The sequence below is a fragment of the Filicampus tigris genome, chromosome 2 (assembly GCF_054856515.1).
Source record: "Filicampus tigris isolate MCC_2025a chromosome 2, RoL_Ftig_1.0, whole genome shotgun sequence".
Taxonomy (NCBI): Eukaryota; Metazoa; Chordata; class Actinopteri; order Syngnathiformes; family Syngnathidae; genus Filicampus; species Filicampus tigris.
This window is the reverse complement of record NC_141218.1, coordinates 29,783,669-29,810,339: the sequence shown is the minus strand read 5'-3', so window position 1 is coordinate 29,810,339 and position 26,671 is coordinate 29,783,669. Positions and strand designations below refer to the sequence as shown.

The 26,671-nt window shown below is 38.6% G+C and overlaps 1 protein-coding gene across 1 annotated transcript in view; it reads right to left on the bottom strand.

The window, feature by feature from the left end:
* Positions 1–1,458: 1,458 nt before the first annotated feature.
* Positions 1,459–26,671, bottom strand: part of zdhhc9 (zDHHC palmitoyltransferase 9) — a 41,003-nt gene continuing 15,790 nt past the window's right edge. Inside the window, exons 4-10 of the mRNA XM_086023399.1 lie at positions 24,485–24,643; positions 20,714–20,851; positions 20,337–20,382; positions 19,111–19,216; positions 9,611–9,714; positions 7,504–7,624; positions 1,459–4,459 (exon numbers count right to left, since the gene is read on the bottom strand). Coding sequence (XP_085879525.1) covers positions 4,277–4,459; positions 7,504–7,624; positions 9,611–9,714; positions 19,111–19,216; positions 20,337–20,382; positions 20,714–20,851; positions 24,485–24,643 — 857 coding nt within the window. The 3' untranslated portion in view covers positions 1,459–4,276. The remainder of the gene's footprint in view (positions 4,460–7,503; positions 7,625–9,610; positions 9,715–19,110; positions 19,217–20,336; positions 20,383–20,713; positions 20,852–24,484; positions 24,644–26,671) is intronic.

Genomic DNA, 26,671 nt, shown 5'->3' with positions numbered 1-26,671 from the left:
AATCACTGGGTCCGGAATACATTCAAGAAATGCGGATTGAATATAAAGCCTGTAGGGCTCTGAGATCTGCAGACTTGGGTCAATTAGTTGAGCCCAAAGTTCCAAGTAAACATGGTGAATCTGCACTTACAGTAGCCGTTACGTTGCACACAAATGGATGAGTTGCCAATAGAAGTGAAGTCAGCCCCGAGCATAAATGCTTTTAAATCTTGCCTTGCCTACCTTGCCTATGTGCAAAAGAGCTGCTCTGAGCGGCCTCCTCAGTCAAGGCGCCGTCCTCCCCGGCTTGAACTGCGCTACTCTGAAAGTCCACTTCTGTGCACTCGCCCGTACTTGCGTTTCCGATGAAGGTGAGTTCTGAAAATAACTCAGATTTCATAAGAAATTAGATAGAGTGCCACTGCCAAAGGTAAGCTTAAAAAACATGATCCAGACCATTTAAAGGGGAAGTCAACCCAAACATATTTTTTTTCAAGAATATGTTCTATGCAGGCCAACAAGTTGAAACAAATTCTGCTTAATATTGCATTTGTGGAATATGAGTTAAGCAGGGTCCGCTGATAGTGTAGTGGTACACACGCCTGAGTTGTGTGCGGGCAGCGTGGGATCGATTCCCGCTCAGTGACAGTGTCTATGTGTGCCCTGCGACTGGCTGGCGACCAGTTCGGGGTGTAGTCTGCCTTCGCCCATTGACGGCTGGGATAGGCTCCAGCAACTCCCCGCGACCCTATATAGGATAAGCGGTTTGGAAGATGACATGACATGACATGAGTTAAGCAGGAAAATCCACCTCTTTTTATCAGACTATTTTGTCAACTGAAAATGACATCACAAATGCTAGGGGATATGTCTTTGTGTACAGCATGTTGGGAGGGAGGGAACGGTCTTCTTTTTATGTTGTATTTTGGATGTTTTTATTGCAAAGTACTTTGACTTTCATTTTTATGCATGAAAAGTGCTATATAAATACAATTTGATTTGACTTTAATGAAAATACACATCTGCCCTTAAAAAAAACACCCCATCTCTAATTTCCAACCCAAATTATCTTGCAAACCTGGTGAAAGGACATCAATGATTATTTCCAAAAAATAAATTAAATAGTGGCATGAGACCTCGAAGACTGTTTTATCTGTTCTGCTTCTGGATGCACCAAAGTCAAGGCAGATGCTGAGGAGAAATTTTGTAGATAGGGTAGATTTTAATTTTGCTGGTCCCACACTGTGGAATGACTTCCATCAGCACTTTAGAGAAGTTCCTCACACTGTCCACTTTTAATACTTGACTAAAACAATTTTTTAACCTTTGGCTTTCAACTTGCACGCTCTACATTCAAACTGATGTATAGCTTTGATTTTTATGTATACAACACTTTGTTCCATCCGTTGTGTTTTATTTGTGCTTTATAAATAAAGTTGAGTTGAGTTCCAAAGTGTCCACTGCTAAAAACAAATAAAATAATTAATACAATATGTTTTATTTATCAGACATCGATCATGTAAAAAGAAGTGGAGTAACTGGAATGAAACACAGAATAACAGTGCAAACAAAGTGAACATAAATAAAGACTACTGTATCTGTATACATGACGTCATAGGTATATTGTATATCAGAGCATTCAGGTCTGATCATGACAAATGTATGCACCCCGACAAAAAAAAAAAAAAATCACACATACAATTGAAAGGAAATAATCTGTTTGGATACTGTTATAAATGTAAATCGCATACATTTGCCCATTTCCAAATTATTTCTTTTTTTTCCCTCATATAGTGAAAATAAACATTTCGCATTTAAGAAAAGGCTTCAATATCCATCCTCATTGCTTAACATTTCCACGACATCATGTCACATTAAAAAAAAAAAAAAAAAAAAAAACAGCTGCCAGGAATGACCAAATCTGCTAAATTAGCAATTCATTCTCCACTTTGAATATAAATAAGAAAAATTTAACAAAATCAACCCATGTGACTAAAACACTAGAAGTGGTCACTTTTGACCATGTCCGTTGGCAGCGTCCGATACTTATCACTTCACCACACGTATAGTTCACTATCACTTTCTCTTTCTTGCATAATGACACAACAGTACACAATCACAAACTCGCTAACATCATTTTATACACATATTATGAGCTCAACTTTCATCACATTTTTTTCCTCCTGTGACTCCATCTCATCTCTCGCGCTCCCTTGCCTACTTCAGTTTTTATTTCCTGCATTAAAGACAGCCGAGAGGGCAACCTACAGGAATGATGCAAATGAAAAGACATTAAACTGAGCTGCCTTGTTTTTTTTTTTTTTAGAGGGCGGCAGGAGAAAGAGAGTGGACTGCTGGGAGATGATTGGATCCAGTGATATTTGTGTTTTTGGCGGCGCTTGGGAACACTTGGGAAAAAAAAGTCAACCGTACTGCCTTTGCCTCTTTCACGACATCCACATTTTTAAATATATGTACAGTTCAACAATGGCTTTGCTTGTCGTTGTATTATTTTTTTTTGCTTCTTATTATTGTCCAAATTAACATTTTGCACTCCTCATTACAAGTCGCAACATTGAGCTCTTTCCCTGAAAATTCCAAGGGCAAGCAATACTAGGGCAAGAAAATACATAATGTTGTTTGGTTTTCTTGCTGAGAGGTGAGTAGGATTAATTCTGTTACTCTAATATATATCTACTCACAAAAAAGTAGGAATATTCAGCTTTTGGGGGAAATGTCAGGATCAACTTAAAATGCACTAAAATCTTTATAGGTGAACATAAGTTGACCTTTTGTAAACTTTTGAATGCACGTGTAAAACTGTTCAGTGCTTCAGCAATTTTATTTGTACTATTTGTTATTTTCTCTGGACCAATAAAGTTCCTAGTTCAATTGGTATTTGAACAGTCCTCTTCATCATGCTGTTCACATTTTGACACCAAGAGACCAGGTGGCCTCTGACCTTAAGAGTGTCAGAGTATCATCAGCAGGTTGCAAAAAAGATTTTGAGAGACTGTAAGAGTCACTCAAAGGCATAGAGGTAGACTTCCATGTGAATTTTGCATTTTAGTTTCATCCTGAAATTTCAACCAAAAGCTGAATACAGTGGTGCCTTGAGATACAAGTTTGAGATACATAACTCAAAACACTCGTCTCTCTAATCATTTTTCCTCGTTGAGATGAATGGAAATATCACTCATCTTTTCCAGTCCCCACAAAAAACACACCAGATTTTTATATTTGTGTTTTTTTAATAATACTGCACTTAAAAAAAAAAACAGAGTAATAACATAATTAAAGAGAACGCTAAGAATTAAGAATCTATGCATCACGATTTAATGTTGTAATTAATTTCAATGTCTCGCTCCCTCTGGTGTGGCTGCCTTAGCCACCGGCAGGCAGAAGAACAGACAAGACGGTCGAATGATGGCTTCTAACTGGTGTGTCAGGTCACCTGTATCTCAAGGCCCTACTTTACCCCTTTGGACTTTTTGCAAGTAGCATACGTATGCCTTTTAAAGTTTAAATGTTGGCATCTTAGATTTAACACTGGGGTGGGTCAGACGTCTGTTGCGTCCATTATAAGGCACAATTGCTACCAGGGTCTAAGAACATCAAAAGCCACACACGCCTGCATACACTCGCACACACACACACACACACACAATTGGTGGGATGAAGATATTTTGTGTACGTAAAGCGAGTGTCATAGAATATTATACACGCCTTGAACAATTATGTATATAAAAAGGGTAAGATGGAGGGACAGGCGTTTCCATTGCTATAGTAACAGTAGTGAATGCAGCAGTTCACAGAATACAAGGTAGATGTTTAACTTGCCTGTACGGAGCCAATAAAATATGTCAGCTACACACAAACACTGCTCGTCCAGCCTTGCTGATTTGCATAGAGCATGTAATGTGTGCACAACGGAAAAAGGGGACTGCACTGAATGACAATTTACAGGTGTAGAGAAGCAACAATGTCTTTGCCGGCCGCTCGCTTGGGGTATATTGGCCGCTCACATTTAAAGTTAATACAAGGTTTGGAAGAAGAGTCATCCCATTGGAGCTCCTTTCAGTTTGTCATGCACACGTTTCCTTCCCTCCCTCGGTGACGCTTGCCAAGCCAAGTGTTCGGGAGACGGGAAGATGCTGACGTTCCGTGAAATCACTCCTCTACCCGAAGGAGGATGCGTCACTCACGTGGGGGAAGGAACGGAACCGAGTCACCGGCGCACAGTCGGGTTTGGGGTGTGATGAGAGTTCCTGACCGGACAGGACTCGGAGGGACGCGGTTAGTGGCCCTTGTTCTTGGCGACGGAGGCCTCGGCGTCCGTCTCGGGGGAAGCCAAAGGCGGAACGAAGGAAGAAGGAGGAAGATCGTCTTCGGGGGAGCGGCTCTGCTCTGCCGAGACGCCGATGCCCGGCTTGGTGTCATCGGGCGTGTGCTCGTTTGGGATGAGCGGCGCCGTGGTTTTCTAGAAGCAAAAGACATCAAGTCATCATTGACCCTTAAAAATGAATGTGAAGTGTACGTATACATGTACATGCAGCGAAGACTTTCCGTAACTTCTACTGACAACCCAGGCTAAACTCAGCTCCTCCTCCACATACAAAGTCTCTAAATCGAGACGTATCACTTCAACATACAGTCATGGGAAAAAAATAGACCACCCTTGTTTCTTTAGTTTCTTGTTCATATACTGTACATCCGGGGCGCCCACACTTTTTCAGCCTGAGAGCTCTTTATGACCGAGTCAAAATGATCTACCACCTACTAAAAATGCAAAACACATTATTTATAAATATATTGAGAATTATTTATATATGTACCGTATATGCTGGTGTACCTTGCATGACTGCATCAACCTATAAAGCACAATACAACAACAAAATGTCCTTACTCTGATGACTTGCACTTAATGGAATCAGCCAGGGACGCATAGTCCGGACAGTAGCTGCTGATAGCCAGCCTCAAGCAGATTTGCAGCAACAACAATCCGCCCATTCGCTCCATTCGGCACGTATAAAACAAGTCAACTTTTTTGCACACTATGCTAATGCTAACAATATTGCTGGCCGCCGAGTGAACAGGACGCCGTGTGGCTGTGTGTGACTTAGTATGCCCGATGCCGATTGGCTGGCGCGAGGCGAAAGGGCAAAAAAGTTGACTTGTTCTATACGAGCCGAATGGAGCGAATGGGCGTATTTCCGGTGCTTTGCTCCGTGGCCCACCGCCCCAAACGTATCATTCGCGCCGCCCCGCACGCAACCACGCCAGCCCGTGCGAACTACATTGACTCCAATTCAAACGCGACCAGTCGATCGCGATCGACGTAATGGGCACCCCTGCTGTACATAATAGCTCAAAAGAGTTTAGCGAGACACTTTCCCACATGATACACCTTTAGTGGTATCAGGCATTAAAATTAACAAGAAACTTAAGAAAGCCAGGTGGTCTAATTACTTTCTTATTTAGAGAGGGCATTGTCGCCATATTGTGGCATCTTAGGGTGTTTCAGAAAGATCACAAGAACTGTACGGAAGAATTCGACTAAACACGCAAGATACTTTCAATTCAAACTTTTCGTCGATAAAATCATGCGACAGATTTGTAGAGTGGTTTTTGGCAGGTCCATTTGTTGCAAATACAGGAAAAAAGGTACTTGTTACACACACCAACACACACACACACACCCACCCACACGTTTCCCCTTTCAAATGAATAGATATTATCTCAACTGTTTTTGATTCTTAACTGACTAATCTACAGTACATTTGCTCAATATGTAGTATATTTTTGGGGTAGGAAATCAAACAAAACGTATGCACAACATTATGTTCAACCACAGTATATGGTACAAGTGATTAGTTTTGCCTGTGTGGATCAGTTTAGAAATGCAACATGGGAGTGCAGGAAGGAAAAAATGCTGAGAATTGGGCATCATATTCAAATCAGGCCTTGATCGTACAGTATGTATCTTAACCCTACACATTTTTATTTGTTACAGAAAGAAATTTGATAATTTTCAAGAGGAACGATTCGATTTGGCTTGAAGGATTTGTCCAATATTAGCATCAGGCTGGTAATTACTGACTCTAGATGGATGGCTGAATATTAACCACATGTTGATCAGACGGTAATTGCATTACACATTTACGGTCATAATACACAATTAGATAAATATCTTTACACATAAGCAGTTATGACAATCAATAGAAAGAAGAAATAAAACAATTTGTGTCTTGCATAACACACACACCAACAGGCCTTCACATCACTGCACGCATACAACTTTGTCTAATGTAATGGAATGTGGCTTTGAGAGATATCTGACGGAGCTAGAAGTCCTTGTGACCAAGGATGTCTCCGGGCCAGACGACCTGGTCCTTGAAGTGATTAACCATAGATGGAGAAGATCAGAGCCAACGTTTCTGATTAGACTTATCTGACAGAACAAAAACTATGTGGGGGTTGCCTCTTAGACAGCGCCCTTCTCTCACTTCGCCCCCGTGGGTGTGAGTGTTCGCGAGGTAAGAAAAGAAGCTCAGATCTGACTTTGTCTGATTCCTGTATTTCAGAGATTGAAAGAAATGGACGAGCAAATTCAATCAACTTGTGTGAGTCTTGTTTTACATTGGATGCTTCCTTGAAAGATTAAACGAACACGCATTGGAAAATGGTTGTGGTTTGTGAACTAACAATTGAGCTTACATCCCAAGTTAGTGACCTGATGAAATTTTCCAACAGGCTCGATTCAGTGGGATTACGATTCAATATGGTACAGCCCATTTCGACAGGGTGTGATTCTTGTCATTTTACATACTGTACATATGAATGAATTTGTCAGTACTGTAAATGTGCCATTTCCTTCAGCGATAAATCTCTCCAATAAATGACAATTGAATACGTAGCTCAATATGTTTTGAAGTGGAATGATTTGATTCAGTTCGATTAGGTGCACTTACATCTTTTAAATCAAAACCTATTTTCCGATTTAAATCAGCTTTTGTGACATCCCTAATAAATATTGACCGATGTCACAAGTATGAAAAAAAAGTATGAAATTCGATTTAAAAGTAGGAAAAACGTCAAATTACAACTATTTGCAGCGCATTACTTTTTGTTCAAAATGCTGATAAATTCTCACAAGCTGCTTCATCCTTGCATGACTCGGCGAATAAAAGCTGAGTGATGAATACAGCACTGTGCGACGTCTCATGATGTCATGTGTTCTAAGTAGAATTAAGTTGTTCATTAATATTAGGAATATGCGAATGACAACCGGCACAAAATGGCTGGAAATCCTCATGCTCCAAAATGGATTAACAGGTCAGTTCAATACAGTCAGAGAAGTGCTATTCACTCATTGTATGTTTTTCTTCTTCTTCTCTCTCTCACCCTCAGATTTTCTTGTGATTGGTTTGGATTGTGTTTTATGTTGCATTCTCTATTCAGGCACGTTACTAGGGGGAGATGTGTGAGTGGGGGAGGGTAGACGTGCGCGTGTGCTATGCTCACAGCGGTTGGCGGCGCTGGCTTGCTGTTGTTGGAAAAGGATAAAGAGGAGGAGGAGGATGGTACAGCAGACGATGAAGGAGCAGGCGAATCTTCGTGCATCACGCCCCTCCTGTCCAAGACGCTAAAGAGCAACACATAGCAATCAGTCAGTAGACGAAAGATGGCTATATAACCGAGCCACCTTCTGTAGAACTGAGACAGATGCTGCACGCCTAACTCCTTGTCAGAATTGCATGTCAGCGCAAAAATGTCTTTATTCAAAATACTGTTGTGCTTTGAGGGACAAATGACATGAGTTTTTCAAGATGAAAACCATTGTTTGTTTTCACTTGCAAGAGAAAACTTGAGATTTGGGCACTATATCGTGGCATTAAACTTAATTTGACTCCCAATAGCAGCAGATGAAAAGAGGAATCAAGCCACTCCCAGTTTACTGCCAAACTAAACTTAAAATGAAGAGAATTAAACATTGTACATTTAAAACGCCCGTAACTTAGTCCTCCAGTTTGCTTGCTTAATGCTGATGATTAGCATCGATAGTTGCAGTTTTAGAAGGAACTGATATTTGAACGGTGGAGCAACACTGGTATAAGTAAAATATTATAGAATGCTATTTTTTAATTAACAGAGGTAAAGGTACTTTTGAGAAGAAAATAATAATATAATAATAGAAAAATTTGAGTATTACAAAAATCATGAAATAATTACAATAATGTTGAAAGTATCTTCTTGTAACATTACAATTCTTTTCTGGTAAAAATTCAACCAATGAAGATGCTATGAGATGAAGGCATATACCGTATTTTTCTGACCATAAGGCGCACTTCAAATACTTTAATGTTCTCAAAAATCGATATTGCACCTCATAATGCGGTGCGCCTTATGTATGGATAAATGTTGCTTTTCAGTTGGTTGTCTTTAATTCAAATTCCTTTCTATTGTCATTCTTATCTGCATCTAATTGCTAGCAGGCGTCTATTTTGTTGTCGTACCGGAACTAGAGTTACATAATCCTAGTAGCCTAAAACTGCAGTCATCTGAGCGTTTCTAGCTGTGCTTTTCCAATGTTAAAATGTGGCATAATATTATTACGGTATGTAGGACCGAGAGGTAAACGTAAAGTTAAATTCCTTCCCATTTACTTTCACGTTCATTTTTCCCCCTTTTTAACTCTCATCCGCATCTAATCGCTAGCAGTTGTCTGTTTTCGTCATAGCGGCGCTAGAACTACTTCCTGCTTTCATGTCTAAAGATCATGGGAAATGTAGTCCGACTACCCTAATGGTGTGGTCGCCAGTTACACTCAATGTAAGCTGATCTTTTCTGGCGGCATATTTCCAATGTTACAATGTGGACAGAGCATGAAAGGTTGGATAAAGGTGAGTGAATTGATTTGTTTACAGCTGTTGAACTATCAACCAAGGTAGCATTTAGCATTAGCTAAAGTAACACAACTAGCGGTCACTAGAGTGACTAACAATGTTCAAATGTTTTTATTTGTCTGTAAGAGAATTCCCTCCTCCGCTCGAAGCAACCCATGTAGTTACACAGTGAACAAAATCAAGCAAGACACACGGCTCTACTCCATATTTCATGTCCGATCTGAACCTAGCATAATAGTGCCAAATCTATCAAATTAACATACACTACAATTAGACTTAACTATTTAACATACAATGTTTCACAAAAATAATGTTCCTTATAACCTTCTGTGTCTTATGTATTTTTTTAAGAATAGACCCATTCATTGATATTTTGCCTAATAATACGGTGCGCCTAATGGTCCGTAAAATACGGTAATCGTGACCAAAAACTGTACTTTTAAAGGGTCACATGGAAGTACAAGTAAAGTTGCAGTATTACAAAAACCCTTGTATTGGAATACTCCTACTTTTTTTTTTCCCAATATGAAGAAGACATGTTGTCCCATGAAGTCAAGACAATTAGTCAGTAGACAAGCTGTTCATGAGTCATTCCTCTGAGTCTACTGAATAAGTTTGACATATCACTGGAATCAACGTAATAATAAAAACAATAACGAAGACATTTAATGTGGCAGAACATGAACGTGAAGAATGTGATGCAGCATGCATCATTTCGGGCATACCTTGGGTACGTGGGCCCACACAATACCTCACAGCAATTCTTAAATATGTTCTTATGACTGTAGGGGTTCTGCACTCGGTTCTTCCCCGACCAGGATCCTTTAATCTGTCAGAACACATAGACAAGATAAGTAGTATTAGACCTTCACCATATCGCGGTTCATTGTTCATGCCAACACTGGGTAGCACTGAGGTCTACTGGAAAAGAAAATTTAACACAACTGTGATGCACACTCAAGACTTTGTAATGCCTAATGAGTCACATGACAGGAAGTGAAAATGGGCTACTTGGGCCCAAGGTGGACACGTTCACTTCGTGTGTACACACTTTTGTTGCCAGTGGTTTGGACATTAATGGGTGTGTGTTGAAGTAATTTTACACTGGTATACAGGATGTACACTGACTACTTCACATTGTATAGCTAAGGCTATGTTCACACTGCAGGCAAATGCGACCCATATCAGATTTTTTGGCCCACATGAGACCTGTATCTTATTTTTTTATGACAGTCTGAACGGCTCAGTTCCGATTTTTTCAAATCCGACTTAGGTCGCTTTCATATGTGGTCCTAGATCAGATACGTATCCGATTTTTTTCAATGCGGCCACGGTCTGAACGGCCAGGTTGCATATATCCGACATTGATGTCATCCAGAACCCAAAACGCGCTCCACGCTGGCAGCAGGGGGATCGAGTTTGCTCGTGCCACAAGTTGTTTTTAGAAACACTATTGATTTTATATTTTACTTGAATTTAATCCCACTTGAAACATAAAGCATAAAGTCGACATTTATGGTGATAGTAGTAATTCAGCCACTGTTCAGATCGATTCATTTTTTACGCACGGTTACGTTGTGATGTCATCGTTTGTGATGTCTCCATGATTTTCCCCAAATATTGTATTTATTTCTACCTCCTTCCTAATCGCTTGACTGTACAACCCATTAAGGACGGGAGCGCATAACCGCGTTTCTACCACTAGAGCCGGGAGTGCTGTTGCATCTTTCTACCTTTGAAGCCGGGAGATACGGATACGTCTGTATCTTTTTTTAATCAAATTCTCCATCTCTTAGCCAATTTAATGCATCAAAATATACACGTGACGGTGTCGCGAGACCGCGGAGGATGTCGCGGAATTTCTTCGAGCCGTAGGCTAATTGCGGATACCGTCGATCACCGGGAGCTCTGAAATAAGTAGCGGGAGTGATATATGGACGATGCACTTGTGGACTTTGAACCAGTGGAACCAGTCGAACGTGATATGATATGGTTTGGCGAACATGACGATATTGACGTCTTTGTAACAGAATAGAGGATGGTGATTACCACTCGATTTTTTTTTATTTTCTTAATTAAAATAGTACTTCTCTTGCACTGACACATTATTTTTACATCTTTGATTGAAACGGTAAATAATACTAAACTCTCCCTGTGTGAAAGCCACATGTCTAAAGCTCTCTAATTCTTTTGAAATTATGTTTCTGTCTGCTACAGGGGCTGAGATATTAAATATTTTGTAAGTGTTGAATTTCTGGGAAAACTTCAGGTTTTCAAGTGTACTTCCAAAGGCGACCTTAGGTTTTGGGGAGCTGTTGAGCCAGGCACTTTAGGCCTTCATGGGATAAATGCCCCGAGACGCTAGACGACATTTACTTCCGCAAACACAACATCGGGAGTGACGTGTCGTCTCTTCTTCTGTGCACGCGGGTCACTTTGGCGACGCATTTGTTCATACAGCAAACAAGACCGAGGTCGCATTTATAATGTAATATGAATGCTTAGATTAAAAAAATGTAATAAAAAATCTGATTTTTTCAAAAAATCCGAATTGAGCATTAAGACCTGCAGTGTGAAACTAGCCTAAGTGTCATATGTTCAACTTATGTTTCAAATAAAGATGTAATAAAACATTTGCAAAAAAGTACTCACTTTTGTAAAATACTGTATTGTATGCCTGTGAGTACAGAGGTGCCTGGAGATGCGAGCGACCTGATTTACAAGTTTTGCGATATACGAGCCGTCATATGTCAGCTTTTGGAATAAAAAACGGCATTGACATGCTAATGATTAGCATTGATAGTAGCAGTTTTGGAACCCTGAATATTTGAACACAAACAATGGAGCATGACAGTACAGACAGTAAAAAAAAAAAAAAAAACAAAAAAAAAAAATCAACCAACAACATTCACTCACTATTTGTGACTCCTCGCCAAAACAGAGAGTGGCGCTCAGCGGCTCGTTTCAAAACATTTTCCCCGGGCTTATACCTTATTCACAAGCAGAGCTCTATTTTTAGATATTGTTCCCAGAGGATAGGATTTGACCTACTAAAAAGGATCTCGTCAAGGATTTAATGATTCCTGCTTTAATGTTAGAACACTGTTACAAACATGCATCTGGAAGCCAATTCAACAATTCATTGATAAATTTGAGGCAGTGTTGTCCAGCAAAAAGCAAGACTTGTCTTTTTTAGGGTTAATAAACGTTAATAAATTGTCTCCATTACTGTACAGTATACACTCACAACATTAGGTACACGTACACAATCTATTGACATATACAGTGGCTGCGCTACTTTTCTTTCCAATATGTATTTCATAGAGAGTAGTGATCCAATTGTGATTCCCCCCACCACAACATCCCATCGTTATAATTAAATTGTACTGATATTTGAAGTAGTAATGCTGCTGCGTCCTATCAGATTGTGCAATTTTAATTTGTTTTGATTAAACATATTTTATATTTGATATGGAGTGGCATTGTGATGTAATTGTAACTTTTTACAACATGTTATTATAATGAAATTATATTGATACAGTATATCCATTGGTAATGTCTGACCAGATGGCACTGTTTTACTTTCTTGTAACGAAATATATTTTGTATTGATAATGGATGGATAGATGGATTCAATACAGTGTCCGAATGTGACTTTTTCCAAAATGTTGTATCGTTGTAATTACTGTACATTATGTTGATGTATCTGGTAGTAATGCTGCAACATCCCATAACATGGGGGTGTTCTACTATATTTTTACTAAGTTTATTTTATAATTAACAAAGAGTACTGATCCCACTGTGACCCTTTTCGCAAATGTTGTACAGTGAACTGCCACACATTTGGGCTTTGGAATTTGCTGTTGTGCTAAGGCAGAGGTGGCCAAGTCCGATTCTCAAGAGCAACAATCCAGCCTGTTTGAGGTTTATCCCTACGGCAACACACCTGATTCAAATCATCGGGCTCATTATCTCTTGTCTGATAATGAGCACGTATAAAACTGATTCAAATCATCGGGCTCATTATCTCTTGCCTGATAATGAGCCCGATGATTTGAATCAGGTGTGTTGCCGTAGGGATAAACCTAAAACAGGCTGGATTGTTGCTCTTGAGGACCGGACTTGGCCACCTCTGCCTTAGCACAACAGCTAAGGCAGGCAAGATAAGGCTCATTATCAGGCAAGAGATAATGAGCCCGATGATTTGAATCAGGTGTGTTGCCATAGGGATAAACCTAAAACAGGCTGGATTGTTGCTCTTGAGGACCGGACTTGGCCACCCCTGTGCTAAGGCCCAGTCACATCTAATATGAAAATATTGCTTTGGCACCATCTTGTGGCATTTCGGTGCTAAACAAGTGAGGGGGAGCATCAATAAGTCACGTCATAACCTTATCTAATAGAAAAAATGGTTTGTTATATTTGGTACAGAGTAGTGAGTTAATTGTAAATACATCAACTTCTCATATTTATTAGTGTTGTTTAACCCATTAAGGACGAGAGCGCATAACCGCACTTCTACCACGAGAGCCGGGAGCGCTGTTGCGTCTCTCTACCTTTATAGCCGGGAGAGCGTATACATAATTTTCTATTTACTATTTAATTTCCGGTCTCTTAACCAATGAAATGCATCAGAATAGACATGTGACGGTGTCGTGAGTCGTCGGAGGATATCCGGAATTTTATCGAGCAGTAATGTCGGACGCCGTCGATCGCGGGAGCTCTGAAATGAATAACGGCAGTAATAGAGACAACGCGATTGTGGACTTTGAACCAGTAGAACCAGTCGAAGGTGGTATAAGGTTAAGATGTTTGGAGATAATGACAATATCGACATCTTTGTAACAGAAAAGAGGATGGTAATTACCACTCGATTTTTTTTTTTTTAATTAAACGTAGTGCTTCTCTTGCACAGACACTTTATTTTTACCTCTTCGATTGAAACAGTAAAGATGAAAAAACTCGAGTCTGTGTGAAAGCCACATGTCTAAGCTCTCAAATTCTTTTGGAATTATGTTTATGTCTGCTACAGGGGATGGGGTAATCAATTTGTAGGTCTTGAATTTCTGGGAAAACTTCAGGTTATCAAGGGTAATTCCAAAGACGACCTTAGGTTTTGGGGCGCTGTTGAGCCAGGAGCTTTAGGCCTTAATGGGTTAAGAGTCATTTAATCTTGGTTGTGGCTGATTTCCTGTTCTGTATGACCATTTACAATAAATGGGCGTGGTTTTAAGTCCAATCGGCCTATGGTGCTGTTTTAATTGAGCCCTTTGGAACTCTTACTAGTGCCTACCAATAAGTGACTAGCGCCCGAAAAAGTAATTATTGTGTTTGTATAGGTTTAAACTACGACGCATCGCACAGTGGAGGTTTCTAATAAAATGATGCCTTGAGATACATTAATTCATTTTGTGACTATGCTAATAAATCAGAACTCTTGTATTTTAAAATCATCTTTTCCCATAGAAATGAATTTAAATGCCATGTATCCGTTCCAGCTTGGCCCTTTCCCAACACCCCTCCCCCTCCCCCCCAAACACACATATCCCGCCCCCACAGGGGATATTTTGGCAGGCGTGCCATCCCTTGCCGGTATCAATGAATCTATTATTGGGCTGGAAAAGAAAAAACAGCTGGGCTGACAGCAATTGTTATGACTCCTGGAGCAACAACACACACACATTGTAGGTGCAAAGGTGCAAATTACACAGCTTCATTACTCATTAGATGGTGAAAAAAATGAGGCCAGCCATTTTAGAGTAAAGCAAACAAGAGGAGTAGAAGCATGAATTAATCATTAAATCTGAAAGGGAAAAAAGTATGAGTGCACACTCTTGCTTTTCAGCCATCTAGAACCTCGCCCATCATCGATGCAGCCCACGAATGCAATTTTGCTTTGATTCCATTCACACAAAGTTGAGTTTATGTAGATTCTATTCAACAACCAGCAACATCACCACTGCTTCGTACCAACATCCCTATTTGTCAACAGTGACTCGGTCATCAGGGTCCGACTCAAAGAGGGAGCAACTATTACCAATACAATATTTTTGGACGTGATAATGATGCATTTCTGCAATAATAAATACATTTTTTTAACTGTCAAGTAACAACTGAGATAATGTGGTTGCACAAATGTGCACACACCCTCTTGTAACTGGGATGTGGCTGTGTTCAGAATTGACCAGGCACATTTAAACTCAAGATAAATGTAGTCAGCCCACACCTGCCACCATTCAAAGTGCCCGTAAAAACCGCAAATACATTTGAGCTGTTCTAGTAGGCTTTTCCCGACATTTTCTTTTCTTTGTAGCTATAACCAAAGTTTCTCTAAATACAAGTGGGAAAATATGCTATGATCTGACGCATCAAAAGTTCGAACTCTTTGGCCATAAACAAAAAAATTAAAAATCCCCCAAAACACAATACCTACAGTGAAGGGGACGGGGGACGGATCAAACTTCGGGGCTGTTTTTCTTCAGCTGGAACTGGGGCCTAATGCTACATGCTACAGAAAAGTAGGAAGTCAGAGTTTTCTGACATTCAACCAGGAAAAGTGCACTGAAACACCAGTTGCAAGGTCGAAGAAAATATATCTATCCCGACTTCACCGAAATGCTTCAATCTGACACAACAATGGCGCCCCATGGAATCAGAACCTGAGCGGTGTTCTGTTACTCGCCTTCTAACTTGTAACAAACACCATGTTCAAATATAAGGGTGACCATATGAGCACTTGACAACAGGACACCCTAAGCCGCAGTTCGATGATCGACTTTGTGTTTGTGGCATCGGATTTGCGGCCGCATGTTTCATACACTCAGGTGAAGAGAGGAGCGGAGCTGGCAAATGATCACCACCCGGTGGCGTGTTTGCTCCGATAGTTTGGGAAGATGTCGGTCCGACCTGGCACACCCAAACGTATTGTGAGGGTTTGCTGGAAACATCTGTCAGAATCCCGTCAGAAAGAGTTTCAACTCCCACCTCTGGCAGATTTTCTCCCATGTCCCAGGGGATGCACAGGACATTGAGTCCAAGTGGACCATGGTTTACGCCTCCATTGTTGAGGCGGCTGATCATAGCTGCGGCCGTAAGGTGGTCGGTGCCTGTCGTCGTTGGTGCACAGTGTCGGCAGTAAGTCTGATCCGTTTCCAGTGAGGGTTGGACTCCACCAAGGATGCCCTTTGACACCAATTCTGTTCATAACCTTTATGGACAAAATTTCCAGGTATAGCCGAGGTGTTAAGGGGGTCCAGTTTGGTGGCCTCAGTTTTGCATCTCTGCTTTTTGTAGATGATGTGGTACCGGCCCGAAATGAGTTTCCTCTGGAGGGTGCCCGGGCTGGCGGCACGGTGCTCGACTGGTTAGCACGTCCGCCTCACAGTTCAGAGGTCGTGGGTTCGATCCCGGCTCCGGCCTCCCTGTGTGGAGTTTGCATGTTCTCCCCGTGCCTGCGTGGGTTTTCTCCGGGAACTCGGGTTTCCTCCCACATTCCAAAAACATGCATGGTAAGTTGATTGGACACTCTAAATTGCCCTTCGGTGTGATTGTGAGTGCGGATGTTTGTTTGTCTCTGTGCGCCCTGCGATTGGCTGGCAACCAATTCAGGTTACTGCCCGAAGTCAGCTGGGATAGGCTCCAGTACACCCCGCGACCCTTGTGAGGATAAGCGGTATAGATAATGGATGGATGGGTGTCCGGGCTCTCCCTTATTGATGGGCTGAGAAGCTTGGTCATCTGGGAGGGACTCAGAGTCCAGCCACTGCTCCTCCACATTGAGAGGAGCCAGATGAGGTGGTTCGGGCATCTGGTTCAGATGCCTCGTGGACGCCCCCAAAGCCACAACTGGTACAATGTGAATGGGACAAATCCAACCTCCCGCTTTTCTGGAATGCAGCATTAGGCAAGGTCGAGGGTATTATGAACGGTCTGAAATAGCAGTCAGTGTTAGCACAAACATTTTCAGACTTGTGCTATAAAGCAAAAATATGACTGGAAAAACCTTCTAGAACAATGGAACTTTATTTCTGGTTAATTAGAGGCATTTTAAATGGTGGCAGGTGTGTGCTGACTCCCATTTAACATTAATTTGAATGATATTGGTTAATTCTGAATAAAAGTGAGTGTGCACAATTCCCTTCTCAAAACGTGAGCCAAAAAACATAGGTTACAGGTTTCATTATTTGTGGGGAAAGGTTTTAAAAAGATTTATCTAGTGTTATTTTCTTTTTACTTGTATATCAGCAAAACCTGACACTTTAACATGATTGTGTAGGTAAACTTACTTTCTACACTCTGTGTCTTTCCATTCACCGTAGTTGGTTTTTTTTTTCTAACTGAATAGTTCATTTAACTAATGTGAAATAAATCACTCAGAAACATAATGTATAATACGACCCTAATATAAGAATGCACCACATGTTTACTCTATTGGAAGATCACCACCTCCAGGATCCATAATGTGTAGACCCATATTTATTTTTTATTTTTTGCATATTTAACTGGAGTCTATCAATAATGTATAACAACAGATAAGACACACTTAGCAGTATTGATCGTTTGTCCCATCCCTTCTGGCTGAATCAATACAGTAAATCTCCACATTTTCTCCTCATAGGTTTCTTCTAAATGTCGTAAACCAGACGGGTGTGGGTTTAGTTCTCCTGTCAGCCCAGTTTTATTCCAACAAGAGGAAAAGACGCGTTCCCTGCAGACGTTTATATCGCCAGGTCGTGTCTAGCCTTTGTTTCAGGCTGTTTTTAGCTTTCAGAGTGCTTTGCAGCCAATTTGTCACATGACTCAGCTGCTCCATTGGCAATCTCTCTCATGAAGACGTTCATGGTCTCTGTGCGAATAAAGTGCTCAGGGTGGGGCAAATTAAATTTAGAGGGGCTTGCAAAAAGAGCTATTAAAGTGCACATTATTGCTTCATTAATGGTTACAAAGATAGTGGAAGATGAAAGATTAAAATCCAAACCAAATGTGTTTCAATATAATAAACATACTCACTATAGTTCAAATAAAGCTGGGTGTTTAAATATTCTTGGTGTTTTTATCTCTATTTTTTTTTTAATTATTATTATTGATTGATGTTTAACAAGCTACACTTTTCTGACCCTTTGTTCTCTTGTGAGGGTGGCAGTGTCGTTGTCATGGTAACAAGTGCGCAGGTCTATACAAATGGCCGTGTTTATGCCCCGTCAGTGTTTATCCTTCCAGGCATGTGAAGCCACACACACATACGCGCACACACAAACGAACACACTAGATCTAGTCTTTAAATCTAATTTGAAACATAAAAACACTGAAAACTGAAAAAATAAATAAATAAATAAATGAGTTGGCTCTCAATATGTTGAGAATTTGTAAAGCTTGACAACGATGACGCCAAAAAACTAATAATGCATGGTGGTAATTGAGCAGAATGGTCACCAAGCATTGTTCAAATGTATTACGTAAGCATACGTCAACCAGGTTCCAATAAGGTCAAAGAATTGTCTTTAAATTGACGTTAAATTGATGGTTAAAATGTGAAAGAATTAAAGAAAGAGTTAGCATTTTTCCATGTAATTGCATTTTTTTTTATATTGTTACTCAAACTCTAAATTTGAATATGGTACAAATAAAATATGACTCGTGTTCCGTGCATGAAGACTCATCTCACGATTGTGTCCTTGAGTGGAAAATGCCTTAACGTGGATTTCTATTCAATTTGATGGATTCGAACAAAAAAGCAAATGAGAAAAAAATGTTTGTTTTTTTCTGGTTCCACGTGTAGCTAGTCATTTTTATTTAGGGTATTCTTAATTATAATACATTAAAAGGGAAGTCAACCCCCAAAAATTCTAGTCCCACTAGTCGAAACATGGCACTCTATTAATATTGCTTTTGTGGAATATGAGTTAAGCAGTAAAATCCACCCGATTTTGCCCATCTCAGGGGTAGCCACTATTATAAATACTCAGATTTGGTGTCAAGAGGGCCTCCCTGCCCAACAAGTGTGAAATTAAATATAAATCTTTTGTCACGTGCCTGTTTCAGAAAATGCGTCTGAAAGAGCACCATGCTGCACTTTTCTAAAACAGATAACAGAAATGTGTGAAATGTAAATAAAGGTGTAAAGTACATTATCGCACTGTGAATGTGTAGTCAAATGTTGTTTGACTGGAATGAACTGGTGACAAGCAATAACAGTTGGGTAGTGAAGTGGATTTTTGAGACTTACATCCTCATTGGTAGTCTGGTTGAGTGAGATCAGGTAGGTGTGGAAGCCGGTCAGGCCGACGACTGACCACAGCGTGAAGAAACACACCAGCACCTCCAGCACGGTGAGAAATTTGAGTCAAGGAAATGGTAACAGATGATTTGTTCCTGACACTGCTCAAACAGTGTGCACAGCTAGGGACAACAACATGGCCGACAGTTGCATAACATGATTAAAAGCGGCGCCAGTCAACAAAACCAAGATAATCGGGGCCAAGCTTGCCGAGGCTCCATTGGACAAATGGCTATAAATCCATAAATCCAGACGGATCCAGATGGTACTGTATGGTATTAATTTAAAAGATAACTATTTTATTGGATGCACTGAATGACTTCTAGAAGAGTGAAACCTGCCTATTCAAATATGAGTAAATAAATGAAAAAAAAAAATTAAATGAATGACAAATCAAAAATACTACTCCATAATATTGTACTTTATGTAAGCATACAGCAATAGAATTAAGAATAATTAAAAACATCAATTCAATGGCCACTGTGCTGCCTATCTGGTGTGTCCGCCTTGGCCACAAAAGAAAACAGACGGACAGATATAATGTTCAGTGAGCTGTCTCAACTCCTCTTTCAGGTCATCAGTACAAAAGTCAGTCATTCTACAAAGAGAACATGACTGTGATTCCTGTTAAAATGTCTGTCTAGACGTACTGCTGCTCCATTTGTGTTAAAACCATCGTTTAAAAGGGTAAAGCACCGCAATATAGATGATATTTAGTGTTAGCATTAAGCTAGCAGACTGGAAGGCAAAGCTATGTGGTTGTTTGAACTAGAAAAGGTGTCACTTTCTTTGTTTTATGTTTAGTTTGACAGTTTAACAGTAAACATCAACTGGGAGTCAATAAACAGCATCAAGCCTCTTTTTGCTATTGCTAACTGTTCACTATTGTATCTGAAGAACGTTTACTTTTTGCCAAACTGCTCCTTATTAAGCTGAGTTCACTACCACCATGCAGCACTCAAGTATTTCAAGTCTGCGGTCACAAGTCAAAGCAAAAAAATTGATCAATTTGTATCTAAAAAAAAAAACAAAAAAAACTAGAATCTTGTAGCCACAAATTAGCATTTTGTGTGCACATCATATCTACATTGCAGCCATAATTTTTAAAAAAAAGCCCCGTTTCATGTCTTTGGCTCTGCAGTATTTCCACTGCAGTAGTTAAAAGAGGATATGTGCCGGGTGTTTCCTTCAAAGCACTCAAAAAGCCATCATCCACTGAACCTGTGAACAGAGCAACACACAGAAGTGAAACCTTTTCTCCACTAAACAGTGCTGATTTTGTTGGGTCGACTGAAACGACTGAAGTAAGGAGAAAAACAAACTTGTCCTCATGTAGCATCAATGTGGTGTAAAAAAAAAAAGGATGTAGCTTTTGTGAAAAATCTGTCACATGCACATCATGCTATGCCTCAGGCCCAGCCTCAGTAGATCTTATTTAGGTCATAGCGCATGTGTTTGTCGGTAAAGTTCGCCTTTCTCGTCTTGTCACATTCCTTCTTACTTTGATACACCTCCTCCTCCTCCTCCTTTGCAGTAGCAGCAGGATACTCACGCATGACCACGTGGACGATGTCAAAGGTGAAGATGTAAATGGTGAGCAGCGAGAGTGAGAGCGTGAACAAGTAGAAGTAGCGGTAGTTCCTCTTGCCCACGCAGTTGCCCACCCACGGACAATGGTGATCAAAACGGTCTGAGGGGACACAGATCAAAACAACTGGAAAAATGTGGAATGCGTATCAAACAGCTTTTTTGGTAATCAAAAGGACATAGTGGTTAAAAATACATGTATATCCAAATCAGTCGCTCTTTCAAAGATGGCCTTGTGCAGTGCTTTCTGTAAACCGACGGGCTATATTTAGTGTTCATTTCCTTTTTCCTCTACTCTTCTATGATTAGGAAGCAGGCCGGAAGCAAGGCAAAATGGACAAGAGATAAAAAATACGTACATACATATGTTTTTATAAAGTACAAAATACAAGACTACGGAGTACAATTTTTCCCTATTCAAATTAGAGCTTAACCCCAAATTGAAAACATCAATGCAGTAGAATGCAATTTTCAAATCGCAAAGGCTACAATTTGAAGGGGAAAAATAAAATAAAAATCTCTGCTTCATTTCGGACAGTCAGTAAGCTTTATTTTTTACATATGTATTTTTGTTTACATATTTATCTAGTGTCTCAATAAGTTCAACGCTTAAGAAGTGCAATCCAAAGGAATACATATCATTGTTTCATGAAACGCGAAAATTTGAAGTGATAAAGTCACACATTTGTTATATATTTGCCTTATTGTTGTAATCTGATTTATTTACATTTATGCTACACTTGTTTGGTAAAAATTGTGAAGTTGTCATGGTGAATGCTTGAAAGATTGCAAGTCAAAGTGTTTATAAAGTTAACTGAAGTCTGAGAAACTGTCTTTTATATATTATTTTATATATATTATATTAGATTATGTCATGGTTCATTTGCTCTTTTTTTGGGGGGGGCGAAAACCTGACCAAAATATTTGTTTAATAAATCTGATAGTGTTTATTGTAATACAGATGAATTTATTGCTTGAGTTTGCTTTAAAAAAGAAAAAAAATGGGAAGAGGACTTAATAAAACAATTGCATATTAAATCCCAAAGCCAATATTAGTGTGTGCGGAGGGGGCGGATCACAATATGATTCTTTTTTCTTTTTTTTCTTTTTTTTCTTCACAATCATTCCACCCTAATTAATATACACTTTACAACAATGTTCATTTATTCTGGGTGAAGGCTGGAATGGATTAATGGCATTTCCATTTATTTCAATGGGATAAGATGATTTGAGATACGAGTGTTTAGAGTTATGAGCATGGTTACTGGACGAATAATGGTTTTCTGGGGTGTCTGACCACCCATCAAGTGTACGATTAGACAACCATTTTGTTATCTGACAATTTCTGAAAATGTGTGGACAAATGTGCACTCATATTACAAATAATGTAAAGTAGCACTTGCCATCATTTTTGGATTACAATTGAATTGAGTAAATTCTACTCTTCTTCTTTGTTTGTTGTTTCTTATGTGTGTGTGTATATAGTAATATGACTGTACAGTGGTACCTTGACTGAGAAGTTAATTTTTTTTTCCAAGACCACGCTCGAAACTTAAAACACTCATCTCTCTCGCTAAGAGTATTGTTAAATTGCCAGCAATTGTGTTGCTACTCTTCTCAAATATTGGTTGTTTAAAAGGTTATTATAACACTGCAACATCACTATGGCATTTTGCATTGTGCGTTAGCATTAAGTTATCACACTTTCCACAATTTGAAATGATCTTTGTTTTCCGCTTAGTTTGACAAACACTTGAACTGTGAGTGGCATAATCAACTCGTTTGATGTCAGCGCTTGTATCTCGAATTTTTGCTCACAAATCAAAGTCAATAAAATCATCCGAGCGATGGCTCAGACCTAAAAAAATGTCGTCTCGTCCTCTTATAGAAAGTTCAATAATATGTTCATTGTTTTATTTCAAATCTACTGTCTTGCTCAAAAATCATAAAACCTGCATTGTTCACTGCTCAAACATTCCTGTTAGGATAGGCTCTCAAAACAATTGATGGCAAACACAGAGGCAAATGGTGCACCGGAGGTATGAGGCAAGATTAGTGTAGCGAGGAGAAGGTACCAGGCGCTGCAGTTTGTTGGAGATAAGCTTCATTTACGCATGCTCAGGCTTCAGCGGGTGTTGACATCCATGATGGCTATATAGCACTGGATGAGTAGCCTTTGATTCCTCTGCCATAAAGGCTTTTATTAAAGCAAAGCTACAAGGCTGACTAAAATGAAACCCCATGGTGGGCTTGACTGTACACAGAGACGTGGATAATAAAGACAACAATTATGTTCATTATTACTCATACTCATAGGGGAGGGCAATTTGTGTTGTTAGAAATGTTGGTGTATAATTATTTATGAAGGTAGTTTTGCTTTTAAGTAGAAAATGGAGTACATTTTGAAACACAATTTTGAACTGCCATCATGTACTAACATCAGCATATCATGCTTATTCTTTTTGTTTTAAATACCTATAGCATCAGACAGTCATAACATTTATTCAAGTTCAATGGTTTGATATTGGGCAAAAACGCCTCTGTGAGACATTCATAATAAAGTTAATGAAAATTAAAATTCAGAGTAGTTCAGAGGATTTGATCCCAAAATAACTGGTTAGCCACTTCATTTAAACTGGGGGCTAAGATGACCTTGACGTTAGCCTCTTTCCAAATTATGCCTGACAGCTGAATATAAGGAAGTGAAAGATGACAATGAACTTTTATTTTCTTCTGACTTGCCATTCAGTGTAGAAAGTAAGTACTAAGAACAATGCAGGCAAACAACACGGATTGTCCCATCCTTAGTTTAGGGATCCCTGATTTAAATCATGCGAGCATTTTTGGCGCTGCCCCCTAAAAGAATCAGAATTGACAATCGCTTGAAACCAGAGTTGCAAGGACGAAGCAGGACTCAGGATCGTTCGATCGTTCAAATGCAAACGATGCACAACTCAAGCCTCAACAAGGGGTGTTGAGAAGACGAGTATACATGAGAAGTTACTAAACTCATCATAAATGAGCAACATCATGTGGTTAAGAATGTTAATATGGGATTGCCTGCACAATTAATAACACTTTTATCATGGTGACCGTTTTACCCTGAAACATTTTACAATTACTATTTTCATTATTTCCTAATAGGTCAATAATGGGTTTTTTTTAAAGTCTAAGTCACTTTAATTTACAATAAACTGTTTGGCCTTCCCCTTCAGAAGCACCAAGGAAAATATTACCAAGAAGTTACCTTGAGATGTATAGCTTAAAAATAGGTTTTTTTGGTGGTCATGTACTGTAAATAGACACAGTGCGCCGATTTCTAAAGATAACTGAATTAGATTAGTATGTGTTAATCAAACTAAGAATGTAGAGCATTAAGAATTTGTCTTCTACAAACACGCATTGAATAAACAATAACATGGACACGATATGTAAACTGAGATTGGTTAGGCTTGAATACAAAAGCCCTCAGTGCCGACTGTGTGTTTGCGTGTTTACAAAAGGCACTCATGATTCAAGAAAAAGAAAAGCACAATTTTGCAGTGTTCGTATGACGGTTAGGATCAGTTTGTGTTTTTCTAATTCTATTTATAAAGATGTCATTTGAAATCACCACCATGAAAGCAAAAAGACTGGCTATTTTTCGCCACACTTTAGTCAAAAGCAATGAGTTCCACGTCAATCTCTCAAGGGCAAAAATAAACCACTTCAATGAAGCAGATCAGCTGACGCTTACCAACGCAGTTGTCGCAGATGCTGCAGTGGGACGCTCGTGGCGGCCGGAAGATCTTACACGTGTAGCAGTACTTGAGCTTGACAATCTGATTGTTGATCTCAACGTTGCGGATTCGAGGAGGTGGTCGCTGCCCGCTGGGGACGTTGCCGTTGGCGGCCTCTGCGGAAAAAAATGTCTTCAGTTAAGACTGAATGTGTGTTCCAGTTGCATTGGAACTACAGTGGTACTTTAACTTACAAGATTCATTTGTTCTGTGACCAAGCTCGTAACTCAGTTTACTTTTATATCAAATCAATTTTCCCTTTTTAAATTAATCGAAACGCCAGTAATTTGTTCTAGCCCCCCAAAAACCATCACAATATAAGTTTTGTTATATTTGATTGTATTGCATGTTTTACATTTGATTTGCATTTAATTAATGTATTTAATTTATTTGTATTTAATGCAATGATCCTCTCACCTATCACTTGTGGTGCTCGCATACATATATATACATATATATATATATATATACATATATATATATACACATATATATACATATATACACATATATATATATACAGTATATATATATATACATATACATATATATATATATATATATATATATACAGTATATATATATACATATACATATATATATACACATATATACACATATATATACACATATATACATATATATATACACATATATATATATATACAGTATATATATATATATACACATATATATATACAGTATATATATATATACAGTATATATATATATACATATACATACATATACATACATATATATACATATATATATACACATATATATACACATATATACATATATACATACACATATATATACACATATATATATACACATATATATACACATATATACATATATATATATACACATATATACATACACATATATACATATATACACATATATATATATACACATATATATATATACAGTATATATATATATATATATATATATATATACACATATATATATATATACAGTATATATATATACACATATATATATACAGTATATATATATACACATATATATATATACAGTATATATATATACACATATATATATATACAGTATATATATATACACATATATATATATACAGTATATATATATACACATATATATATACAGTATATATATATATATATATACACATATATATACAGTATATATATATATATATACACATATATATATACAGTATATATATATATACATATACACATATACATATATATATATATATACATATACACATATACATATATATATATATATATACATATACATATACATATATATATATATATATACATATACATATATATATATATATATATATATATATATATACAGTATATACTGTATGTGTATATATCTATATCTATTTATCTATATCTATATATTTATATTTTTCTATAATTAGTTGTATAATTAATTATAATGAACTTGTAATCGAAGTTACATTTAAAATCAAATAATCAAATTAGATAATTAGTAAAGGAACTAAGTTACTTTAAAAACTCAAGTAATCAGTAAAGTAACTGTTACGTTTTCAAGATAGCTGTGGAAAAAATTTTATGCTCGTCCCACACTATGAAAAATGCTGCATTAGATTATGCATGTGTGCCTAACATTGTGGCCATTCTGTGTGTTTTTGTCCGATATTGTTCATCTATTCATCACCTGCATTCTCCACTCCCAGAGCAGTTTAACTGCAGGCAATTATCCATCTTGAGTATGTTACAGTGGTGAAGTGTAGTAGAATACAGTAGCATGGAGGACAAACCAGGAGAGAATACATTAAGTGATTGAATCACAGGAAGCGCTGCCACTCCCTCGAGGCAGACCAGCTCAATTTGCAAGCGCCGAGCGGCATCGCATATTCCGAGAGGATGCTACTCTCATACTCCATATTAGCCTTCGCCCTGGGGCCCATGTGCCATCACACTGACAAAGCACCAAGGCTGCAGATTTACCAGCAGTTCCGATGGTGTGGCTGCTAGCAGCTAGGCATTTCTGGATTGCAGGGTCTTCACAAAGTCACATTTTAATCTTTTGAGTATTTTCCCATTAAAGGGAGTACTGGATTACTAAAAAAGGTGCAATAACTGAAGAACCCTCTTCGTTTGTAT